The sequence below is a fragment of the Spea bombifrons genome, chromosome 4 (assembly GCF_027358695.1).
Source record: "Spea bombifrons isolate aSpeBom1 chromosome 4, aSpeBom1.2.pri, whole genome shotgun sequence".
Classification (NCBI taxonomy): Eukaryota; Metazoa; Chordata; class Amphibia; order Anura; family Pelobatidae; genus Spea; species Spea bombifrons.
In genome coordinates, this window is record NC_071090.1 from 59,568,141 (window position 1) to 59,587,435 (window position 19,295).

The 19,295-nt window shown below is 37.7% G+C and overlaps 1 protein-coding gene across 3 annotated transcripts in view; it reads left to right on the top strand.

The window, feature by feature from the left end:
• Nucleotides 1-19,295, top strand: part of CELSR1 (cadherin EGF LAG seven-pass G-type receptor 1) — an 81,085-nt gene that overhangs the window by 56,650 nt on the left and 5,140 nt on the right. For all 3 annotated transcript variants that reach the window (XM_053462153.1, XM_053462154.1, XM_053462155.1), the window contains exons 10-28: nt 372-557; nt 1,099-1,212; nt 1,313-1,487; nt 1,865-2,006; nt 2,213-2,333; nt 2,613-2,796; nt 3,954-4,055; nt 6,219-6,313; nt 7,019-7,228; nt 8,519-8,702; nt 8,897-9,040; nt 11,497-11,686; nt 12,345-12,512; nt 12,698-12,824; nt 13,644-13,844; nt 15,478-15,652; nt 16,846-16,958; nt 17,517-17,596; nt 17,762-17,888. In XM_053462153.1, the coding sequence (XP_053318128.1) occupies nt 372-557; nt 1,099-1,212; nt 1,313-1,487; nt 1,865-2,006; nt 2,213-2,333; nt 2,613-2,796; nt 3,954-4,055; nt 6,219-6,313; nt 7,019-7,228; nt 8,519-8,702; nt 8,897-9,040; nt 11,497-11,686; nt 12,345-12,512; nt 12,698-12,824; nt 13,644-13,844; nt 15,478-15,652; nt 16,846-16,958; nt 17,517-17,596; nt 17,762-17,888 (2,838 nt within the window). The remainder of the gene's footprint in view (nt 1-371; nt 558-1,098; nt 1,213-1,312; nt 1,488-1,864; nt 2,007-2,212; nt 2,334-2,612; nt 2,797-3,953; nt 4,056-6,218; nt 6,314-7,018; nt 7,229-8,518; nt 8,703-8,896; nt 9,041-11,496; nt 11,687-12,344; nt 12,513-12,697; nt 12,825-13,643; nt 13,845-15,477; nt 15,653-16,845; nt 16,959-17,516; nt 17,597-17,761; nt 17,889-19,295) is intronic.

A 19,295-nucleotide genomic window follows, 5' to 3' on the forward strand; every position in this document is an offset into this window, starting at 1 on the left:
GAATATTATTTTAAAATAATTATATTAATGCTAGCAAGGTTTACTTTTCTCCGTGATTAGCTTTTTTCTTTTCTTTTTAGCCTACATCATCTGTTATTAAAGCTATCAATATTAAATATATACATTAATAACATTTTGTTTATATCATGAGATATGTGTGTTTCCTACTTTTTTATCGATCATCTTTTTCGCTATATAGATCCCTTTCTTGTGGTGTGTAAATGTACTTGACATTCTATACCATTATTTCAGTAATGAGTTGGTATCTTACGGCACCTTAGTAGACTACTTTATACATTATTCTTATTATACCAAACATTCCAGATAATGTACTAGCCTTTAACTGACGTAATATGCTAACTTGTTTACAGATATTAAACAAGTACATTCAGTTTGAAGTATTCAATGGCCTCAGCCGCATTGCAAGCATGATCATCCCTCAGACCCATGTGAGTGACGGTGAATGGCATCACTTGCTCATAGAACTGAAAAGTTCCAAAGATGGAAAAGACATCAAATACCTGGCCATAATGTATCTAGACTATGGAATGTATCAGGTAAGGAATTATTTACATCAAAGACACGAATAATAATGTGTTTGGAGTCTGGAATATATACATGAATAACCTATATACTGTACATCAAAATAACATTTCAGGTATGCACGTGAATTATGAAATACATCTTGTAAAGTAATTTAAACATCAATATTTTATCTTCCATTCTATAATCTACTTCTGTCTTTATCACTTCTATGGGCAGTGTTCAGGGTTATTTTGTACCTGCTATACTGGCATAAGTGTTGATGAAATACTTGGTACATTCCTTATGATTTATATTTATTTGTTTCATAAAAGTAGAGAATGTTTTGTATAGTAACATTGTTTCAACAAACGTCTGCTATGTCCATTAAAATAGTTACACTGGTATCTCACTGATGGGTTCTTCAAACATCTCAATGGACCCTCAACAGGGTTCTGTAACAGAGTAACATTTAATTGTTAGACCGCATATTTTGTGTTCATCTCCATGTCCTCGTCCAATTTTTCTGCCAGAAATGTCTCCCTTAAGAGGTTTTTTGTTTTTTTGTTGGGATAGAACTCTGTGGAAATTGGGAACGACCTTCCTGGTCTAAAGCTGAAGAATATCTTTGTTGGAGGTCTCACCGACGCAGAAGGCACCGTAACACAAGGTTTTAATGGATGCATGAAGGTAAAATATTCTGTGACTGCATATTCACCCTAATGTGAAAGACAAATTATCTGTACCTAGTTAACCTTCACGTGTTTTGTTTTTTTTAAATACCATCTAGGGAGTAAGAATGGGAGAAACCTCAACAAATATTGCCACTCTCAATATGAACAAAGCAAAAATAATCAATGTAGGCAGTGGCTGCCAAGTAGACAACCCGTGTGACACTAACCCCTGTCCATACAACAGTGATTGCAATGATGATTGGAAAAGTTTCTCATGCCATTGCGAGCCAGGTAACAATGAAACTAATGTTTTTACAAAAACAATGAATAATCATGCATGATATTGCCAGTATTGATGGTGCTGGGTAGTACCAATGAAAATCAAGATGAAACATTCTCCAAAACAGGAACACATTTCAGTTTTACAATGGTCATTCCTGAACACATCTAATTGTGTAGCTCTTGACATTTTCAGAGGGAGCTCTGTGAGGGTTAATAATTACACATGATTGGAATTTACAGCCCATAACATGTCCAATCTAAAAGAAAACGCCACAGACACATTATTGACATTATCATTGAAGATCTGATTAATTGAGATATTTGAACGGTGTCCATATTTGATAAGTTATAGCGGAGTATGTAACTGTATCTCTTCTTTCCTCCAGGGTTCTTTGGAAAAGACTGTTTAGATGTGTGCAGCCTGAACCCCTGTGAGCATGTTTCTACATGTGTTCACAAGCCGAGCTCTTCTCATGGATACACATGTGAATGCGGATCCAGCTACTATGGGCAGTACTGTGAGAACAAGTAAGACCCAACTAAAAGTCTTGCTCGGTTGTATTGTTGTCTTCGTTAGTCAAACCATGTATAAATTGGTATGTTTACCAAGAGATTGGTTACCTCAGGGATATTCAGCTCATTGAAGGTGAAATGTAGCTTGTGTTTATATCAGATGTATTATTTTATGGATGAAAGAGGTGACCAACTATCTTTTTTCCCATTTCTCCATAAAGAGTTGATTTGCCCTGTCCTAGGGGCTGGTGGGGGAACCCTATCTGTGGGCCATGTAACTGTGACATCAGTAAAGGCTTTGACCTTGACTGTAATAAGACAAATGGAGAGTGCCGCTGTAAGGTGAGTGATTTTGATGTGCTACCCTTTTTTCAATGAGCTGCTTGGGTGTATTGGTCTGTTCTCTAATTCAGCCCTGTAAGGGCTAAAGCATTTTAGTGTTTCGTCTGCGTAATAGAGTTTGGTCTCAAGGTTATCCGACCATACTTGGGAACACGCCTGGAATGGCCATCGACACGCCAACTACCTGGTGGGACTGTACATGTTCCTAACAATACAAAAGCAGAAGAATCTAGAATGCTGACATTTTTTATTTAATTATTTATATTCATTGCCTTACAGGATAACTATTATAAACCCCAAGACAGCGATACTTGTTACCCATGTGACTGCTTCCCCTCTGGTTCTTATGCCCGTACCTGCGACATGGAGACAGGACAATGCCCTTGTAAAGCAGGAGTTATTGGCCGACAGTGCAATCGTTGTGACAGTCCATTTGCAGAGGTTACCAGTCAAGGCTGTGAAGGTACTTTACACATATTCTGTTAATCACTATTAGCTCAACAGAAAATGAAGTCCTCAGTTGATGTTGATACCTTTTATAGGCAATCATAGAAAAAGATAAAGTTACATAATCTCTCTTCTACAGATCAAATCCAAGGAAGACCAATAAAAAGTATTAACTGTGGCTAAAGGTTTTACACTAGAGCTTCTGATTTAGCAAATTGCGGTATATATTTTTAATATTAAATCGCTGAGTGTATAAATGTATTGAGATTCCACATGGGCAGCCTGTCCTCTATACCTACAACCACTATTAGCAATCTCATGATATTACTTATTCACCTAGGAACGGGTGGCGTTCTGACATCTTGAAACTGAAATAGTGGAATACGATAGAGCTGTCTCACCAGGACTCAGACTCAGATAGGAGGATTTCTTCAAGCAGATATCTGCTTTATGAATTAGGATTTTACCACGACATAAAAATACATTTCATGCTACTATGGCTTTTTTTGGCTAAGTTTGGGAGAGATGAGAGATGAAATTCCTGTTTCTGGAAAAGCCTGTTTCAAAATGTTTATTTTAATATTTAGATTTATATCACAAATCACATATTAAGATATTTAGATTTGCTCAGCAAACTAAGGCGCACACAACATCTGCTTTCCTCAGATAACACCTTACTTTTCACTCTATTCTGACACTCAGTGTTATAGTTTTCCATAGAAGGTGGGATATTTTGGGTAATCGATAGAATGTATTCCAAAGGTATAATCTCAATTTGTGTAACCTACACTTTCCATGAGGAGATTTCCGACAATTCACGGGCAAGCTGGTAAAGGCTTTGTTGTTTTTTAAGTGTTGGCGGCTCGTGATAAGTTATCAGAGCACAGCTGTGGACTGCATGCTGCTGTGTTTTTCTTGGCACATGAACAGCCATAGGGGACATCAAACCTAAATATTTTTAACTTAGCCACAAAGGATCTGAGTCACTTTGTAGGTGTGATTCCAAGACCGGATTATGGTGGTTGTGGCATGGATCAGTAAATAAATTTCACAATGGTAGAAAAGAACACCGTTATGGATCTACCGACCTGTCCCACTGTGCTTTAGCAGAATATGTCATGTTCCTGCAGTTACTGTGAGTGACAACATCATGATCTGCTCTTTTGATTGCAGTGATTTATAATGGATGTCCCAAAGCGTTCGAGGGTGGAATCTGGTGGCCACAGACAAAGTTTGGTCAGCCAGCTGCTGTTCCGTGCCCCAAGGGATCTGTGGGTAAGTTCAGCTGTGAAACTCTACCTGCTTAAGGAGTACAATAAAATACAAATGCCCCGGAGGCCTTTCGAAAATATGAACATATGCAGGCCAATGTAGTTAAAGAAAAAGACACCAAATCACCTTTATTGCTTTACAGCTTAAGTAACTTTCTAATATACATATATATCATATTGAATGATACGTACATCCATTAACCATAACAGAAAGATTTATTTGTCTGCGTTTTACCGTTGTTGTTCATTTCCGTTTCAAAGTGACAGAAAACATACTTTTTGAGAGCTTTTTTGTGTCTCAAAAACTGCACCACGTTGACCTAGTACCGATTGGTGTACATTGATTATATGGTGAGGTCCAAAGTAGGTGAAGTTTAGCATCGATGTACACTGCAGGTTCAGGCTATGGCAAGCTTGACAAAGGAAGCTGTAAATGATTAACAGCGTGAGTCATAAACTTTCCAGACTGGTCAGGCCATTCATTTATTTAGACAGGATTGCCCTGAGTTAGGTGGAAGAAACAAAGTGGCGTAAACCGGCTTCTGTGCTGTCAGTGCATAATTAATGAATGCTGTAAATGAGTCAAGTTAAACAAGGGCCAGCGTAGTCACTGGCAACTGTACAGGTTTCAGAGTTATGGGAATAACTTTTTCTGGTCTAAATTACAAATACATGTTACAGTCAAAGTGTGAAGAATCTAGCATTAGACATAATGTTTGATCAATTCAGAAAGAGTGTGAAATCTGAACATTCTTTCAAACTTTGGTTAGGCATTGTATAGCATGTCCAGAATTTTTTTTCCAAAAGCAAAAACATGCATTAAACATTAAAGTTTTAGTTTAGTTCTCGCACTTCATAGGCACACGTTAAATATTTACACAACATAACATATCTTAAAAAGTCATCATATGAAAATGCAACTAAAAAGTTTGCAGAATTAGTGAAATGTTACCATTCATTTATACATTGTGAAGAGTTAGTAACAGTGCATGAATGGCATATTACTAAATCATAAAGGTTAAATATTGAACAGTGTAAACTTTGATAAATTCCCCCAGCAGTCACTAATCCATTAGTATTTTGTAAATCATTACAGAATAGTCCATCAACAAAGGAATTCCCTGTAGTTACCATTCACGTGTATTCTTACATTTATTAGTGCCATATTAAATTACTATTTTAAATTTGCTCTAGTGTGTATGGTAATTCCATGGTTTATCGCACGACTGGTTATTTTAACTTTGAGCCCTAAAGTTTTAATCCTTCTTAGCCATCGGCCCTAGAGTGCTAGGAAAGTGGCATACACCCCTCCAGCATTGAAGGGGTTACACAAATATCGTATGCTAATCTCTGTTCTGTTAATCTGCGTTGACATTATAACGTAAAATGTATGGAGGAGGGTAGCTATTGTATTTTAATGAAAGAAACAATGGGGTTTTGCAGTCATTGGCAGCACTACAAGTTTCGGGGTATCAATATTTTGTTGTCTCACATTATATTTTATTGTTCATGTCTGTAATTCCAGCATTCACTTGATTTCCCGGAAGGTTTCCTACTAATTATGAGAATAAAAGCCTATGGAGCCGTATAATGATTACTGGCGGCTGGCAGTATTTAAGGGTCAATTTTACAAATGCTAGATGAACAAAAGATGCTGGTATTTGCAGATTACAAACTACATTATTGTCTGTGTTTAGAGCCTCAGGTCCTGATTTTCATGTAATAGCAATGCCACTGTTGGTATATGTATAGAGGCACCAAAACAATTTGGGACAGGACTTTTATTGTGGTTATTGCAGCCATGTTTGGGGGGGGGGGGGAGTATAATGCCACAAGGGTAAGCTACTGTTTCACGCTGACCCTGAAACATTTGTATTAAAAATCCAGCTCTCTGAGTGTGTTTGATAGAGTTACTAAGCTTTTATTCCTACCTGTATAGATTAAATGAAAAGAAAAAATATTAAAATGCATGTCTTTACCAAATCTAACCAATTTTATATTTATTATACATATAACACCCAAAAAGCATCTGCTACCCTTTGCAGGTAGATAAAGCAATGTCTTACCACAGGTTGTGCCAGGAGAGCCACCCAAATGGTGGAAGACCTAGCACCAAGAGCTAAATATTGTAGAAGCACATGTATCATTTGGTTTTCATTTGGCATAGGAAACGCAATCCGGCACTGTAGCGAGGAAAAGGGCTGGCTACCTCCTGAACTTTTCAATTGCACCACCATGACCTTCCTGGAGCTGAAGACTTTGGTAAGTGTACCTCCGAAACAAAAATGACAATAGTCAGGCATAGATGGCATGAGGGTGTAGCTCACGCTCCATTAGCATCAGGCTGCCGTCACTCACAAAGCTTGACGGTGTTAACTTCCCTTTGCTACAAGTGACCAGTCTGAGTATGACAGACACATTCAATGTTCAGGAAACAATGAGAAATTATTAACATATTTCAAGATGTCTTTTACGTTTCATGGGGTACCCTGGCATTGCTTGAGGAATGAGCACCGAACACATTTCACAGAACAATTAATGAGGACCAGTGAATTGTGTTCCTCATGCCTGCCAGGATCTCCACAAACATAGCTTTGCTAATGAATGTTTGGCATTCTGTGCGTGTGTGCTTCTAAAAACTCTTCCTTGATGAGGTTGACTTTGCACAACACTAATATATTTTGTGATATGCCTAAAGGTATTTGAAGACTTAGTGTCAGAATTTGTGTTGGTTTTGCACGGCTTTAGGAAAAGCTATTTAAAACAAAAACCTGGATATAAACCAGATCACAGATATGTTGCTTTCTTAGTTCTTATGCTTCTATATCTACATTTCTTTGTAACTGAAGCTATGATTTAAATGAGGCATGGATATATCATCCGAATCGTGCTTCTACATGACATAAGTCTCATTAAACTATTTCAATGCAATGCTTATAATGCCCAGCAATGATTGCTCTATTCTAGAACGAGAAGCTGCACCGCAACGAGACTACTTTGGACAGTGACAAATCAATCATGATTGCCCGGGTGCTGCAAAATGCCACCAACCACACAAAGGACTTCTATGGGAACGATATCCGAACCGGCTACCAACTTCTTGTCAGGGTACTGCAGCATGAGAGCCAAAAACAAGGCTTTGACTTGGCTGCAACAAGGGATGTGGAATTCAATGAGGTACGCGGGTCTGTCTGTATTAATCTGCAGGACTGCATCATCACAATATAAAATTGTATTTCTTTTCTAGAGTAAAGTATGAAACAAAAATGTACTGGTTTTGGTTAACCAGTATCATTGATTAGTCCGATATGGTTTTGTGAAACAGACACAAAGTAATATTGATTGCAAATTAGGTCATGTCCATGCTTGTTATCTGCAATGAGTGTTATGTATAGAGCAAATCTGATGCAAAATAGTAGACAAGGGACAATTGGCAGGAACCCTCACTAGTTGTATGGTGAGTGCTCCATATTTGCTAACATATAACCTCATAGAACCACACTAACTGCATAGAAGATACAGTTAAAATAAGGCTTTCAAAATATGCATTTGAGCAAGTTTAGAATGTATGGTTTCCCAATTTCATAAGGATCAAGAAGAGAAGGGGCATTGTCATCTTCTTACTGATTGGTAATTACAATGTAATTTCCAACTGCTGGGTCATAGCCAGTGATAAATACATGTTCCTGAGTCAGAGTTACTCAGCTGCTCCAAATGACTTGCCGACATGCGGCTTTGTGGTAACTGGACTCCTTTAGAAGAGAGATACCTTGGTCAGATAGAAAGCAGGCTGTTGATGGATGCTTCCTCGATATCATTAAATCACCTTGAAGATAGGTTACTAATCTGGATGCATGGACCTCTAAGCCTTCCGTGGTGTTTTTAGCATTTGGAACTCAAATTCTAACTTATTGACGGTATTTAAAGCTAGAACACATTTCGGCTTCCATATTAATATTTATAGTAAATTGCTGAACTCTGCTAGGATTTGTTAGTAAAAAGTTGTCTTAAGGATTTACTTGAAAGTTGTGCAGTTTATGACCTTGAGGTTTATTACAGGAGATGCAAAGCCGTGCAATGAACCAAAATAAGATGTTGTTGTTAACAAAGTCTTTAATCTCTGTTCAAGAATATATGCCCTATATGCACTGGGACATACCTGTATGCTGTTACTAAGCCTACAAAAAGCGTAGTTTTACCATACAAGAAGGTTCTGCACAGAAGCTAAAGCAAAGATATTATCTATAGGACTATTGTAAAGAGCAATTCTGGTGCCAAGTTCTAAACGTGGGACAGTTGCCAGCAAAGCTAATTACATTTTCCTGATGATTTCCCCAAATATAAAGTACATTAAACTAGAATTTTTGTTTACTATTATGAGTTTGTGCTGTAGGTTAAGCCTCATTCTGTGTTTTCTACATATGTCCTTATGATTCACCATGCATGCATTTGCCTGTTATTTCACAGAATGTCATACACGCAGGGAGTGCCATCCTAGACCACAAGAACAAGGACCACTGGAGCCAGATCCAGAGAACTGAAGGTGGCACGGCTCACCTCCTGAAACATTATGAAGAGTATGCTAACAACATAGCTAGGAACATGAAGAGGACATACATGAAACCTTTTGTCATTGTAACTCCAAATATTAGTAAGTCAGTAAGCACTAAAGAGGAATTGAAGCCGATATATACTTGTTAGGCTGCTTATATATATATATATATATATATATATATATACAAAATGATGTATAATATATCTGCTTATATATATAGAAAATGATGTGAAGTGTAAAAAGTACCATTGTCGATTTCACCTGATTTATTGTGGTCTTTTTCCCAACAGTCATCGCAGTTGACATATTTGATAAGGCTAATTTCACTGGTGCCAAGGTCCCGGCATTCAATGAGATATACGAGGATTATCCAAAAGATCTCGAGTCATCAGTCATATTCCCTGACACTTTGTTTAAACCCCCTGAAAAAAAAGGTAAGATCATTTGTTTATTGGTTGCTGCTATGTAAAATATTCAGCATTTTTCACATGAGAAAATAATTGCTACTAGCTGTTCTCAATTAACGTATCTGGGCATGCCTTTTATCCATAATCGCTGCCCCACCTGTCTCTGTTCGCAAGCAATTAAGGGTCTTCCCTCGGAAGACCATATGTTGCGTCTACCGCTATTTCTTACAGAACGGGTTTAAGCCTTTAATTGCCAGATATGTAAGCAGCAGATCACTTTGTAATTTGTTACATGTTCCTCTTGGTGTAGAAAAGGGTTAAGACTTATGATCACTTTTTGAGATTTTTGTCTAGTGACATTATTTTTCCCTGAACCTTGATGCATACATTTATTAATCTGTTCAGTGCACCAAGCGGTAAGGAACAATGAATGGGTTATTGAGATGAGAGGAACAGGGTTAGACTGTAACATGCTTTGTGATGTTTCTGCAAAAATGGATGCCATTCTTTCTGGATTAACAATTTGGTTTGCATTTTATTGCTAAGCAAGATCATGTAGATGGGCAATTGAAAGTGTGGTTTGTTATACTTTCAACAGAGAGCAGATTCTGGCTGGTAATGTATTTGTAAAGAAGACTATTGATAAGCCTGACAATGTTACATTTGTGGCAGGTAATCTTTTTGAACTAGGCTTAACCCCTTCAGGCCTGGGTATTTTCAGAACCAAAGGACCAAAATATTTTTTGTTATTTTTACCATATATGTGTTAAGCCATGATTCCCCTTTTCCATTTTGATGAACCTGCACAAATTATACATCATTTTGTTCAGGAGAAATTGGACCTTCTTTTATATCATAGAAAAACATAATTATATAATTATAATATTTTTTATATTATTTATTTTATTCTTTCTTTTTTTGCATTGTTCCTAGCCCAGTATGGCCTCAGATCCTTTTGGGGATCTCTTATGCATTTTTGTATACTAATGATGTCATGGTAACATCACTGGGCTCCCAATTAATTTTTATTTATTTAATTTACATTTCATTTTTACTTTTTTTCATTTTTTGGAAGGGGAGAAACTATTTTCCTCCCACTCCTCCTAATCTGTTTGTATTTATCACACTGAGATCAGCAAGCATGGCTTTATAGCTCTGCATTGCCATTTGCAATAATTGCAGTCAACCAGCAGAGGAGCAATGAGAGAGCACAACAGGGTCTAGAACTTCCAGTGGGTGTCAGCAGTGACACCTACCAGAAGGGAATGTCTGATCGTGTGATTGGGCATACATTGAATGACATTGTACCAGTGCTGGCTGCAAGTGCTGGCTTCCGCCAACAGGATAGAGTCCAGGCTGTCAACAGTTATGCTGTACTACCCTCTATCTCTGGCTCATTGTATAATACCGTAATAGGAGTCATGCTGTACCACTGTCTGTGTCTAGATCACCATATAATAATAGGAGACATGTTGTACCACCATCTTTGTCTGGCTCATTATATAATGATGGGAGTCATGCTGCATTTTTTCTGTCGAATGTCAAAGAATGTGGCCCATGCATGCATGCACTTCTGATGAAGTTGTCCACTGCAGAAAACTGGACACCCTTGCAATAGAGCATATGGGTTTCTCAAACAATCTGCAACCACTAATACTTTCAAGCATGCAATTATTGTCATAAAAAATGCACATTGATCACTGTAATCTTGGAACATTTAATTCACCAGTAAATATTCAAATTATATATATATATATATATATATATAATTTGAATATTTACTGGTGAATTAAATGTTCCAAGATTACAGTATTTATATGTATAGGTACAAATTGAGTATGTGGATGTATAGAAGAGAATGGCAGGTATTTAAAAGATGAAAATTGCAAATGTGTTGTTTACTGCTTCGAGGCATCCAGAGGAGGAACACAGCCCTCTGTCACTAATCTTTCTCGTGACTATGCACTGAGAAGCTGTCAGAATTGTGCTCTGGAGTACCCTCCAGCTCTCTCTAATCCCAATGATTCCAGCTCTGTAATTGGGCTGAACACCTGGACAAATAGGAGACGCACTACTGCTACTAAGGCAGGGTAGAAAACAATCCTGCCAAATTAATGGACTATTTTAAACCAAGATAATGCCTTTATTACTATGATCCTAAATCTGCCCAAGTGGCATGTCTTGTGTGTTGAAAATCATTTCATGATTTAGTTATATCAATAAAAAGCTAGTTTTCTAAAATTTAGACAGTTCCCAAAGTGACAAGATATACAACAAATCTGATTTTAAATGTACCACTTTAATTCACATTGACAAAATATTGTACGGGACGTATCAGTTACACACACAATGTAATTGTATGAATAAGTATCAGCTGTTTTGTGTATAGCAAATAAAATATTTTGTAAAAGTGATGATAGTTTCCCTCTGGGATTATATATATATTGGGCCCTTATTCACACCATTTTCTTTTTTGTTTGCAGTGGCCCCTACAGCTAAACCTCCATACCAGCAATTTCAAAGTAGAGATGACGGATATGAGGCAAGCCTGTCCAAAAGAAAAAAGAGGCAGCCTGACCATTCAAACCAGCATGCTGTTGCTATGGTGATTGTGTACCGTTCCTTAGGCCAGCTATTACCGGAGCAATATGACCCAGACCGTCGAAGCTTAAGGTACGGTAACCTTGTTCTGAAGCAATGACTGTCAGGTGCAGCAATAATTTCCACCTGGAGCTTTAGAAGTTTGATACACAGTCTGAGAGAGAGACCAAAGATGAATAGTCTTCTCCATGTATGGGCTGGCCAGGGGCCTTGCCCCCCAGGCCGGTCCAAAATTGTTCACAATTGGCCGGTCTGACATGGCAACCTGCAGAGGGGGGGGGGGGACATAGCAGGTCATGTCAAGGTTAGGGAGTGAGTGCGAGAGCGCGTGAGGGTAGGAAGCATGTATGTTAGAGTGAATGTGTAACTGTGTGTGTTAGTGTGAATGTATATGTGTGAGAAGGAGTGTGTATTGGCATAAGTGTGTGTAGGTATGTGTATGAGTTAACCTGTGTGTGTATGTGTTTGTGTGTTAGTGTGAATGTGTATGTTTGCGAGTGTGTAAGTGTGAGAGTACATGTAAATATGTATGTCGGTGCATAGGTTAGTTACTGGGGGGGGGGCAGAAAGTCTCAGCCCTCACCTGGTCCTTTTACCACAAACCCATAAATACTTATGTTAAGCAAATGTGTACAATAAACAAACCTCTAGTATTATTAAACTATGTCTTACACAATGATTGATCAGCCAACTGTAGTGACATGTATTTTTTGTTTCTTTTTCCTTACAGGGTTCCCAATCGTCCCATCATAAACACACCTATTGTAAGCACAACTGTTCATAATGAAGGAGACCCCTTGCCTGCGCTTTTGGAGAAGCCAATAATACTGGAATATACTATGCTGGAAACAGAAGAGAGAACTAAGCCCGTCTGTGTGTTCTGGAACCACACAATAATGTAAGAGTACCTTTGTAATGGAATCACCCACGTTTTCTAAAATACAAACTCATCATCATACCTGAACATCTGTCCTTTAAATGTCCTGATACTTTCGGTTCTGCTATATGTCATTTACGTTTTGCTTCTTCAGGAATTTGTAGGTTGCTGGTGCTTGCACTAAAATCACATTTTTAATCCCACAGAATTGGAGGAGCCGGAGGCTGGTCTTCCAGAGGGTGTGATCTTATTTCCAGAAACAAAAGTCATGTTACCTGTCAGTGTAATCACATGACCAGTTTTGCTGTGTTAATGGACATTTCTAAAAGAGAGGTCAGTAACTGTGTGGAGACAGCTTTGGCCACGTTTGGGGACTTGTCTAAACCTAAATTCCTGTCCCTCATACACACAGTATTACACATGTATATACTGTAAAGCCATTTTATGTTTTGATACTGTTTACATCATGAGTAAAATCAGAAAAAAAATCAACACAAGAAAATATAACAATGGACTATGCCGTCTGTGCTTAAGCGGTCTTTACTTTTCAAAATCAGAAAGAAGGTGGACGTCTTCCCATATGTTTTAGTTTTGGGTAATATTTAGGGTATTCTGTGTAAAACAGGTGTATGTGGAGCATCCAAAAGCTCGGCCATGTGACGAAACCAGACAGACCACTCATTCGTAGTAAAAGGAAGGAATTAGTTAGTTGATACGAGATACAATCAGCAACCAGTTGGTCAACTACAGTTCTATTTATCCACAAATCCTTGGAATTTATTTCCCATCATTATGGGGACTGCATAGAAACAGTTCTATACATCATATGTAAGATTTTTGTTTAATGCCCTTCTGCTATTACCTTATTAGGCTGTGATATTGTTATAGAGTAACTGAAATTGCATAAAAAGTACACAACTGCACAAAATTAACAATTATCCCAGAATAGAAAGCATGTACTGTTTGTAAGCAGCAGAAACTTATAACCTCAGTTAAACATGCTGCGATAATATTTTTTTTTCCTCCAATGTTGATATAGAATGTATAGCTATATACCGGTATGTTAACCTTAAAACAGTGGTAAGTACACTGTAATGTAATGTAATGTATTTGTGCACAGATGAAATTAAATGTGAAATGTCTCCTTAACAGAACGGGGAAGTGCTTCCCCTGAAGATCATTACATACGCCTCTGTGTCGATTTCACTGGTGGCTTTGCTGCTGACCTTTATTCTGCTGGTTCTTATCAGAACCCTACGTTCCAACATTCATAATATCCACAAAAATCTGGTGGCTGCCCTTTTCTTGTCTGAGTTGGTCTTTCTCATTGGAATCAATCAGACTGATAATCCGGTAAGTGGAAAAATGATCTGGTTTCTGCATTATTTCAAATAGCTAACTTTTAATGTCCTATTAATATGATAAATGGCCTGATAATGGACATGTCTATAGAGTCATTTCAGGCCATTTACCTAATTATTCCTGTTGTCTTTGGGTCTGGAAATTCCACATCCTACACTGGACACTTTTCATCTAAAGATCCCTTTTGTACTCTTCATCCCCTGGCAACAATATAAATGTTCAAGGTTTTAGGACTGAGAAATTTATTTTTTTAATGTAAAGTTGCCTTTATGAATTTACAATGCATATGCCTTTAATACGCTATACATATTTACAATCAGTCGATACATATATTCCTGTTAGGAAAAAGAACAACAGTTCCCAGGCTGTTTGGATCAACATTGTAGGAATTAGCATTTTGTAATTCTTAGTATAGACAAACACTCTGTTAAGGAATAGTGTAGCTTTCCGGAATCCTTCATGGACAGTATCCTTTCTATTTCTCCTTTATCTTTACAAATAAGTAATTTAAAAACAATAACAGCAGCATACATTTTCCTTGCAGCCCTTTTTGCTGGTTTTTTATCCATAGACAGACGATTGGCTCTGTGCAAGCAGAAACAATATAACTTATTGCAGACACAACATGTTTTGTAAAAACAGTCATGTTGAGCTTTTAAGTTAATTTATATTTTAGATCTGGGCTAGAAATCACTTTTCTTTTGCTGGTTAAAATTTTATCATCAGCTCGTCCCAGTTTGCAATATATGATTCAGGTTTCTGTAGCCAGTGCTGGGTATTTTAAAAGGAGTTTAATGTTCTTGCTGTGCTACCACTGTGCAGCTTTGGCAATTTGGTACCTCGATTAATCATCTATGTACCTGCACTTGAGCTGCTGCCTGACACGTAACGCACTGGTAAACCTGAGAGCAAATAAGAATGCTGGAGTGGAAATAATTCATGGGTACCTGGCTCCAAGCCTGAGTTACTGACGTTAGCAAACAATACCGTTGCAGGGAGAGGCCCTAATTCCCCATGAATGCCGATAGCCGCAGAAGATTAATTGCAATGCTGCACCATTTTAGTTTATTTTTTAATTAAACTGTTTAGTGAAGGAGGCCTCTCAAATACAAAATTGCTAAATTACTAGATTGTTTGAAACAAACTAGCAAAGTCTGACTAGTTGAGACTCTTTTTTAGCAAGCATATGCTATGTGAGTTAATTGATGATCATATACAGTATCTCACAAAAGTGAGAACACCGCTCACATTTCTGTAAATATTTTATTATATCTTTTCATGTGACAGCACTGAAGGAATGACTCTGCTACAATGTAAAGTAGTGAGTGTACAGCCTGTATAACAGTGTAAATTTACTGTCCCCTCAAATATAACTCAACACACAGCCATTAATGTGTAAACCTTGGCAACAAAACTTTTGTGAGATGTTGTATATGGTATTAACCATTCCTTTCTTAGAGTGATGGCCTTTTTAAGAGAGGTAAGAAGTGTAAGTGCAGATGTGTTTGATTTGAGACATGCGTGTAGATTAGTGTTCTCTGTGTGGGACTAAAACATCATTTTACATGTGGGTGATGGGTGATCTCTCTACTGCACCTTATGTGACTTATTCCTCCTCTTACAGTTTGTGTGCACTGTGATTGCTATCCTCCTCCATTACTTTTATATGAGCACCTTTGCCTGGATGTTTGTGGAAGGACTTCACATCTACCGCATGCTGACAGAAGTGAGGAACATCAACTCCGGCCACATGCGATTTTACTATGTTGTGGGTTATGGGATCCCAGCCATTATCACAGGTATGGCACATAGAGCTGCTTTCCATGATACGTGCTTCATGTTAGTATTATTGTAGTTTGAATGAAGGAACAGCCTTCCCTTGAGATCAGCCTGTGGCAGGACCAGCATTAAGTTTCCTGTAGTGAAGCCTTCTCCCTCAAAGGCTGCCTGAACCAATGAACATGTTTTTCTTTGTATGGGTGATCACTTGTTATGCAATCACAGTAATTATTAAGATTACTATTTTTACTAGATATGTGTTTAACCCATGTATTATTTGACTGACAACTGCTTATTTGGTAAAGAATCATCCCCAATTCTGCTAATTTCATAGCCAGTTCTTAGACGGTGTGCGTTTCTTAGGGAAGTTTGTGACAATGTTCTTATTTAACCAGTAAAGAATCAGGTGCAAATGGGTACATAACCAGCAATAAGGGTACAAGATATTACAGTTGTCTGGAAGGCCCAGACAGACACAAAGGCTGTATTACCCACGTCTGAGTAGTGACGTTGCTTTCAGGAACTCTTGTGATCTGTGGCTGTGTTACATTTGATTCCTATTAAATGTAACCTTACACCTGCTGAATTCAATGCTCTGAGTACAATGTAAGAATTTACAAACAACAATGTGCTAAAGTCTTCTTTCTTATGTGCATTCCTGTTTTCTTTTCATGCAACCTTCAAAAGTCAACCCTATGGAATAAAAGTGATTGATATGTGTACGCGCAAAAATAATAGCTGTTTGTGTCCAGAAACATGCCCACAGTGCATTCGTATCTTGCTTTTCCAGACATAATCTACCACCCCACTGCAGTGAATTAGGGTATTCTGTATGATTAACAAGATTCCAGCCTCTGAAAACTGACAGAAAGTAGCATTTTCCACATACTTTTGTGGGAAAACTCAGCTCCGGGTCTTCACTGATGTATATATCACGATCATTGTGGCATGCGTCACGTAACATTTTTTAATATGTCACCTACCTCTGGACCCTGCTATTCTCCATGGATCCTGGGCCCTTTCTGAACATTTACTAACCAAATAGTGGTTTTAGGAAAACGTCGGCTTCTGCTTGAATTTCACTGAATCCGCATGACCTATTGCGATTTGCGGTGCTGTCAGTTCACTTTACAAATGGCCCAGCTGTTCTGTTACTGATACTGAATCTTGTGTTGTTCAATGGGTTTACATTTTTTTTTAATTTATTATCCAGGGCTCGCAGTTGGGCTGGATCCTCAGGGTTATGGAAATCCAGATTTCTGTTGGTTGTCTGTACATGACACACTTATCTGGAGTTTTGCCGGACCCATTCTTGTGGTCGTCACTGTAAGTGTTTGTTTATAATCTCTAGTCTGCTTGAGTAAAATGAATGACCATCTAATGAGGGCAAGAAGTCTTTATTAGGTGTTTCCATGTATATTTAGTAACTGTAAAATAAATTAGAAATGTTTAGATTAGCGGTAGTAGAGAGTTTATTGTACAGGTATTTATATAGGTATGGGTACTGATTTGAACCAAAGTGCTTAGTTGCTTGACATTATTATTATTATTATTATTATTTATTACTTGTTGGTCAAAAGGATACATAGTTAGGCTTAAAAAAGTCCATTGATTCCTGCGTTTAAGTCATAAAGAATTAAACCTAGAGACATGGACAGCAGATATGTTGTGAACCCATCCAATCTGCCTGTGTTTAGCAGAGAGAATTATAATGGGCCATAAAAAGCATTTTGAAGGATAAATTGTGTAAAATGTACTGTTATTTATATATCGCAGAAATACCACATAAGTTTTATTTAAGTAGAACGAGTATTATTCTAATCACATGTACTGGACTAACAAGCAGCGGCTGGTTTTATGTGTAATGATGTGTTATCTTCACAGATAAACATAGTCATCTTTGTGTTGGCTGTAAAGGCATCTTGTGGACACAGACAGCGGGCATTTGAAAAAACCGGAGTCATGTAAGTCCATATTGCAACTCCAAATACAAGTGTTTCATTAAGTGTCTGACTGCTCAGTGCAGTGCTCTGCATTGTTCAACCCTACACAAATTCAAAAATGTCTGGAATAAAAAGTTATTCAAAGCATTAGAATCACACCTGTTCACTTTTTGGTTTATTTTTCAGCTCTGCACTGAGAACCGCTTTCCTGATGCTCCTCTTGATCAGTGCAACGTGGTTACTGGGACTTATGGCCGTTAACAGCGATGTGATGACCTTCCATTACCTCTTTGCCATCTTCAGCTGTTTGCAGGTGAATTGTCTTCTGGTCTGCTGCATTAAAATCTACATTGACCATTTACCTACAGTTTTTATTTTAAATAGTCAGCTCTATGGATTAGGTGGTGATTGGTGATTAGCTCACCAAACTTAAGGAATAGCAAAGGTCACCAAAACATTTGCCTACAGAGCCAAGTACTGTGGAAAACAGAAAATTATATTTTCCTAAAGCAATTGTATTCTGCCCAAAAAAATTGAGTGGTCCATTATGATTAAATGAGAGCTACCCTGTTTCATAAATATAGACAACTGCAAGGATCTCAAGGTCATCCCTCCTCCCTGTATATAATGTGTGTGTTATTTATGAGGTTCTAATTGGAGTTTCATGGGAATGCCAAAGAATTCTTTGTTCTGTAAATACAGGCTCAATCTGTGTGAGAAAATGTTAACCTTAAGAAAAGCTAAACCAAAATATACCAATTTCAAAAATATTTTATTACTAAATGTTAGCAAATGTATTAGTATACAACACTAATAATACAAATGTAAACTTCTTTTTATGCAATTCATTTTTATGTATCTTTGCCTCTTAAACAGCTCATTCGTTATTTTGATAACATTACATAGAAACAATGTTGCTTGCCCTATTACATTTTTTATGGCGATGAACACTTTGCTATAACTTACCGGAGCAATATAACCCATATCATGAAAGCTTGGCAATTGTTTAGCAATTTGTCAAAGTTCGCTATATGTGTTCTTCAAACCTGTATGTCGACTTTATAATAAGTGCTAGAACTGAACTTATTTGATATGTAAAAAGTACTAAGGCTTCTAGCAATGTCTATTTAATAGTGTCAAAGCCGTGCAATGTGGTATTTTGTCATGCAACGTCCATAGATCTTTGGAATCAATGCGCCCGTAGTTAAGAACCAAATACAAAATAATGATTTCATGTGAGGAAGCCTATGGAGTTCTCAGGAAGGTGGTTGGAATAATACGCATTGACCCATGTCCTACTTAATTACGAGACAGAAGAAGACTTTAACTTTTCAGATGTTTAATAAGTGAGATGCTGACACGCGTGTGTGTATTTCTAAATAGAAGAGAAAGGGGGCAAGCACTTGTATGTGAGAGAGGACTCTAATAAGGTCTGTAACAGTGCAGTGGCTGGCAAATGAGGTCACTGGCCTGGGAAAGCTCAATGAATCAGTACAATAAGGGTGCCTGCCTACACTCCCTTCTCATCCTGAAGAGCTCAGTGAACCAATTCTACTGCCTGTGCTGTTACGCTTGCTGAAATAGGGTTATTAGGACATTAAACCATTCCAAGACCTTCCAAAACATGCATTTCATGCCTTTGGTGTTACTTCGGTGCACGTGCTTTATAATTGGCAATTACTGGCAACATTGCTTCACCTCTTCATCTTCTCTTTTGATT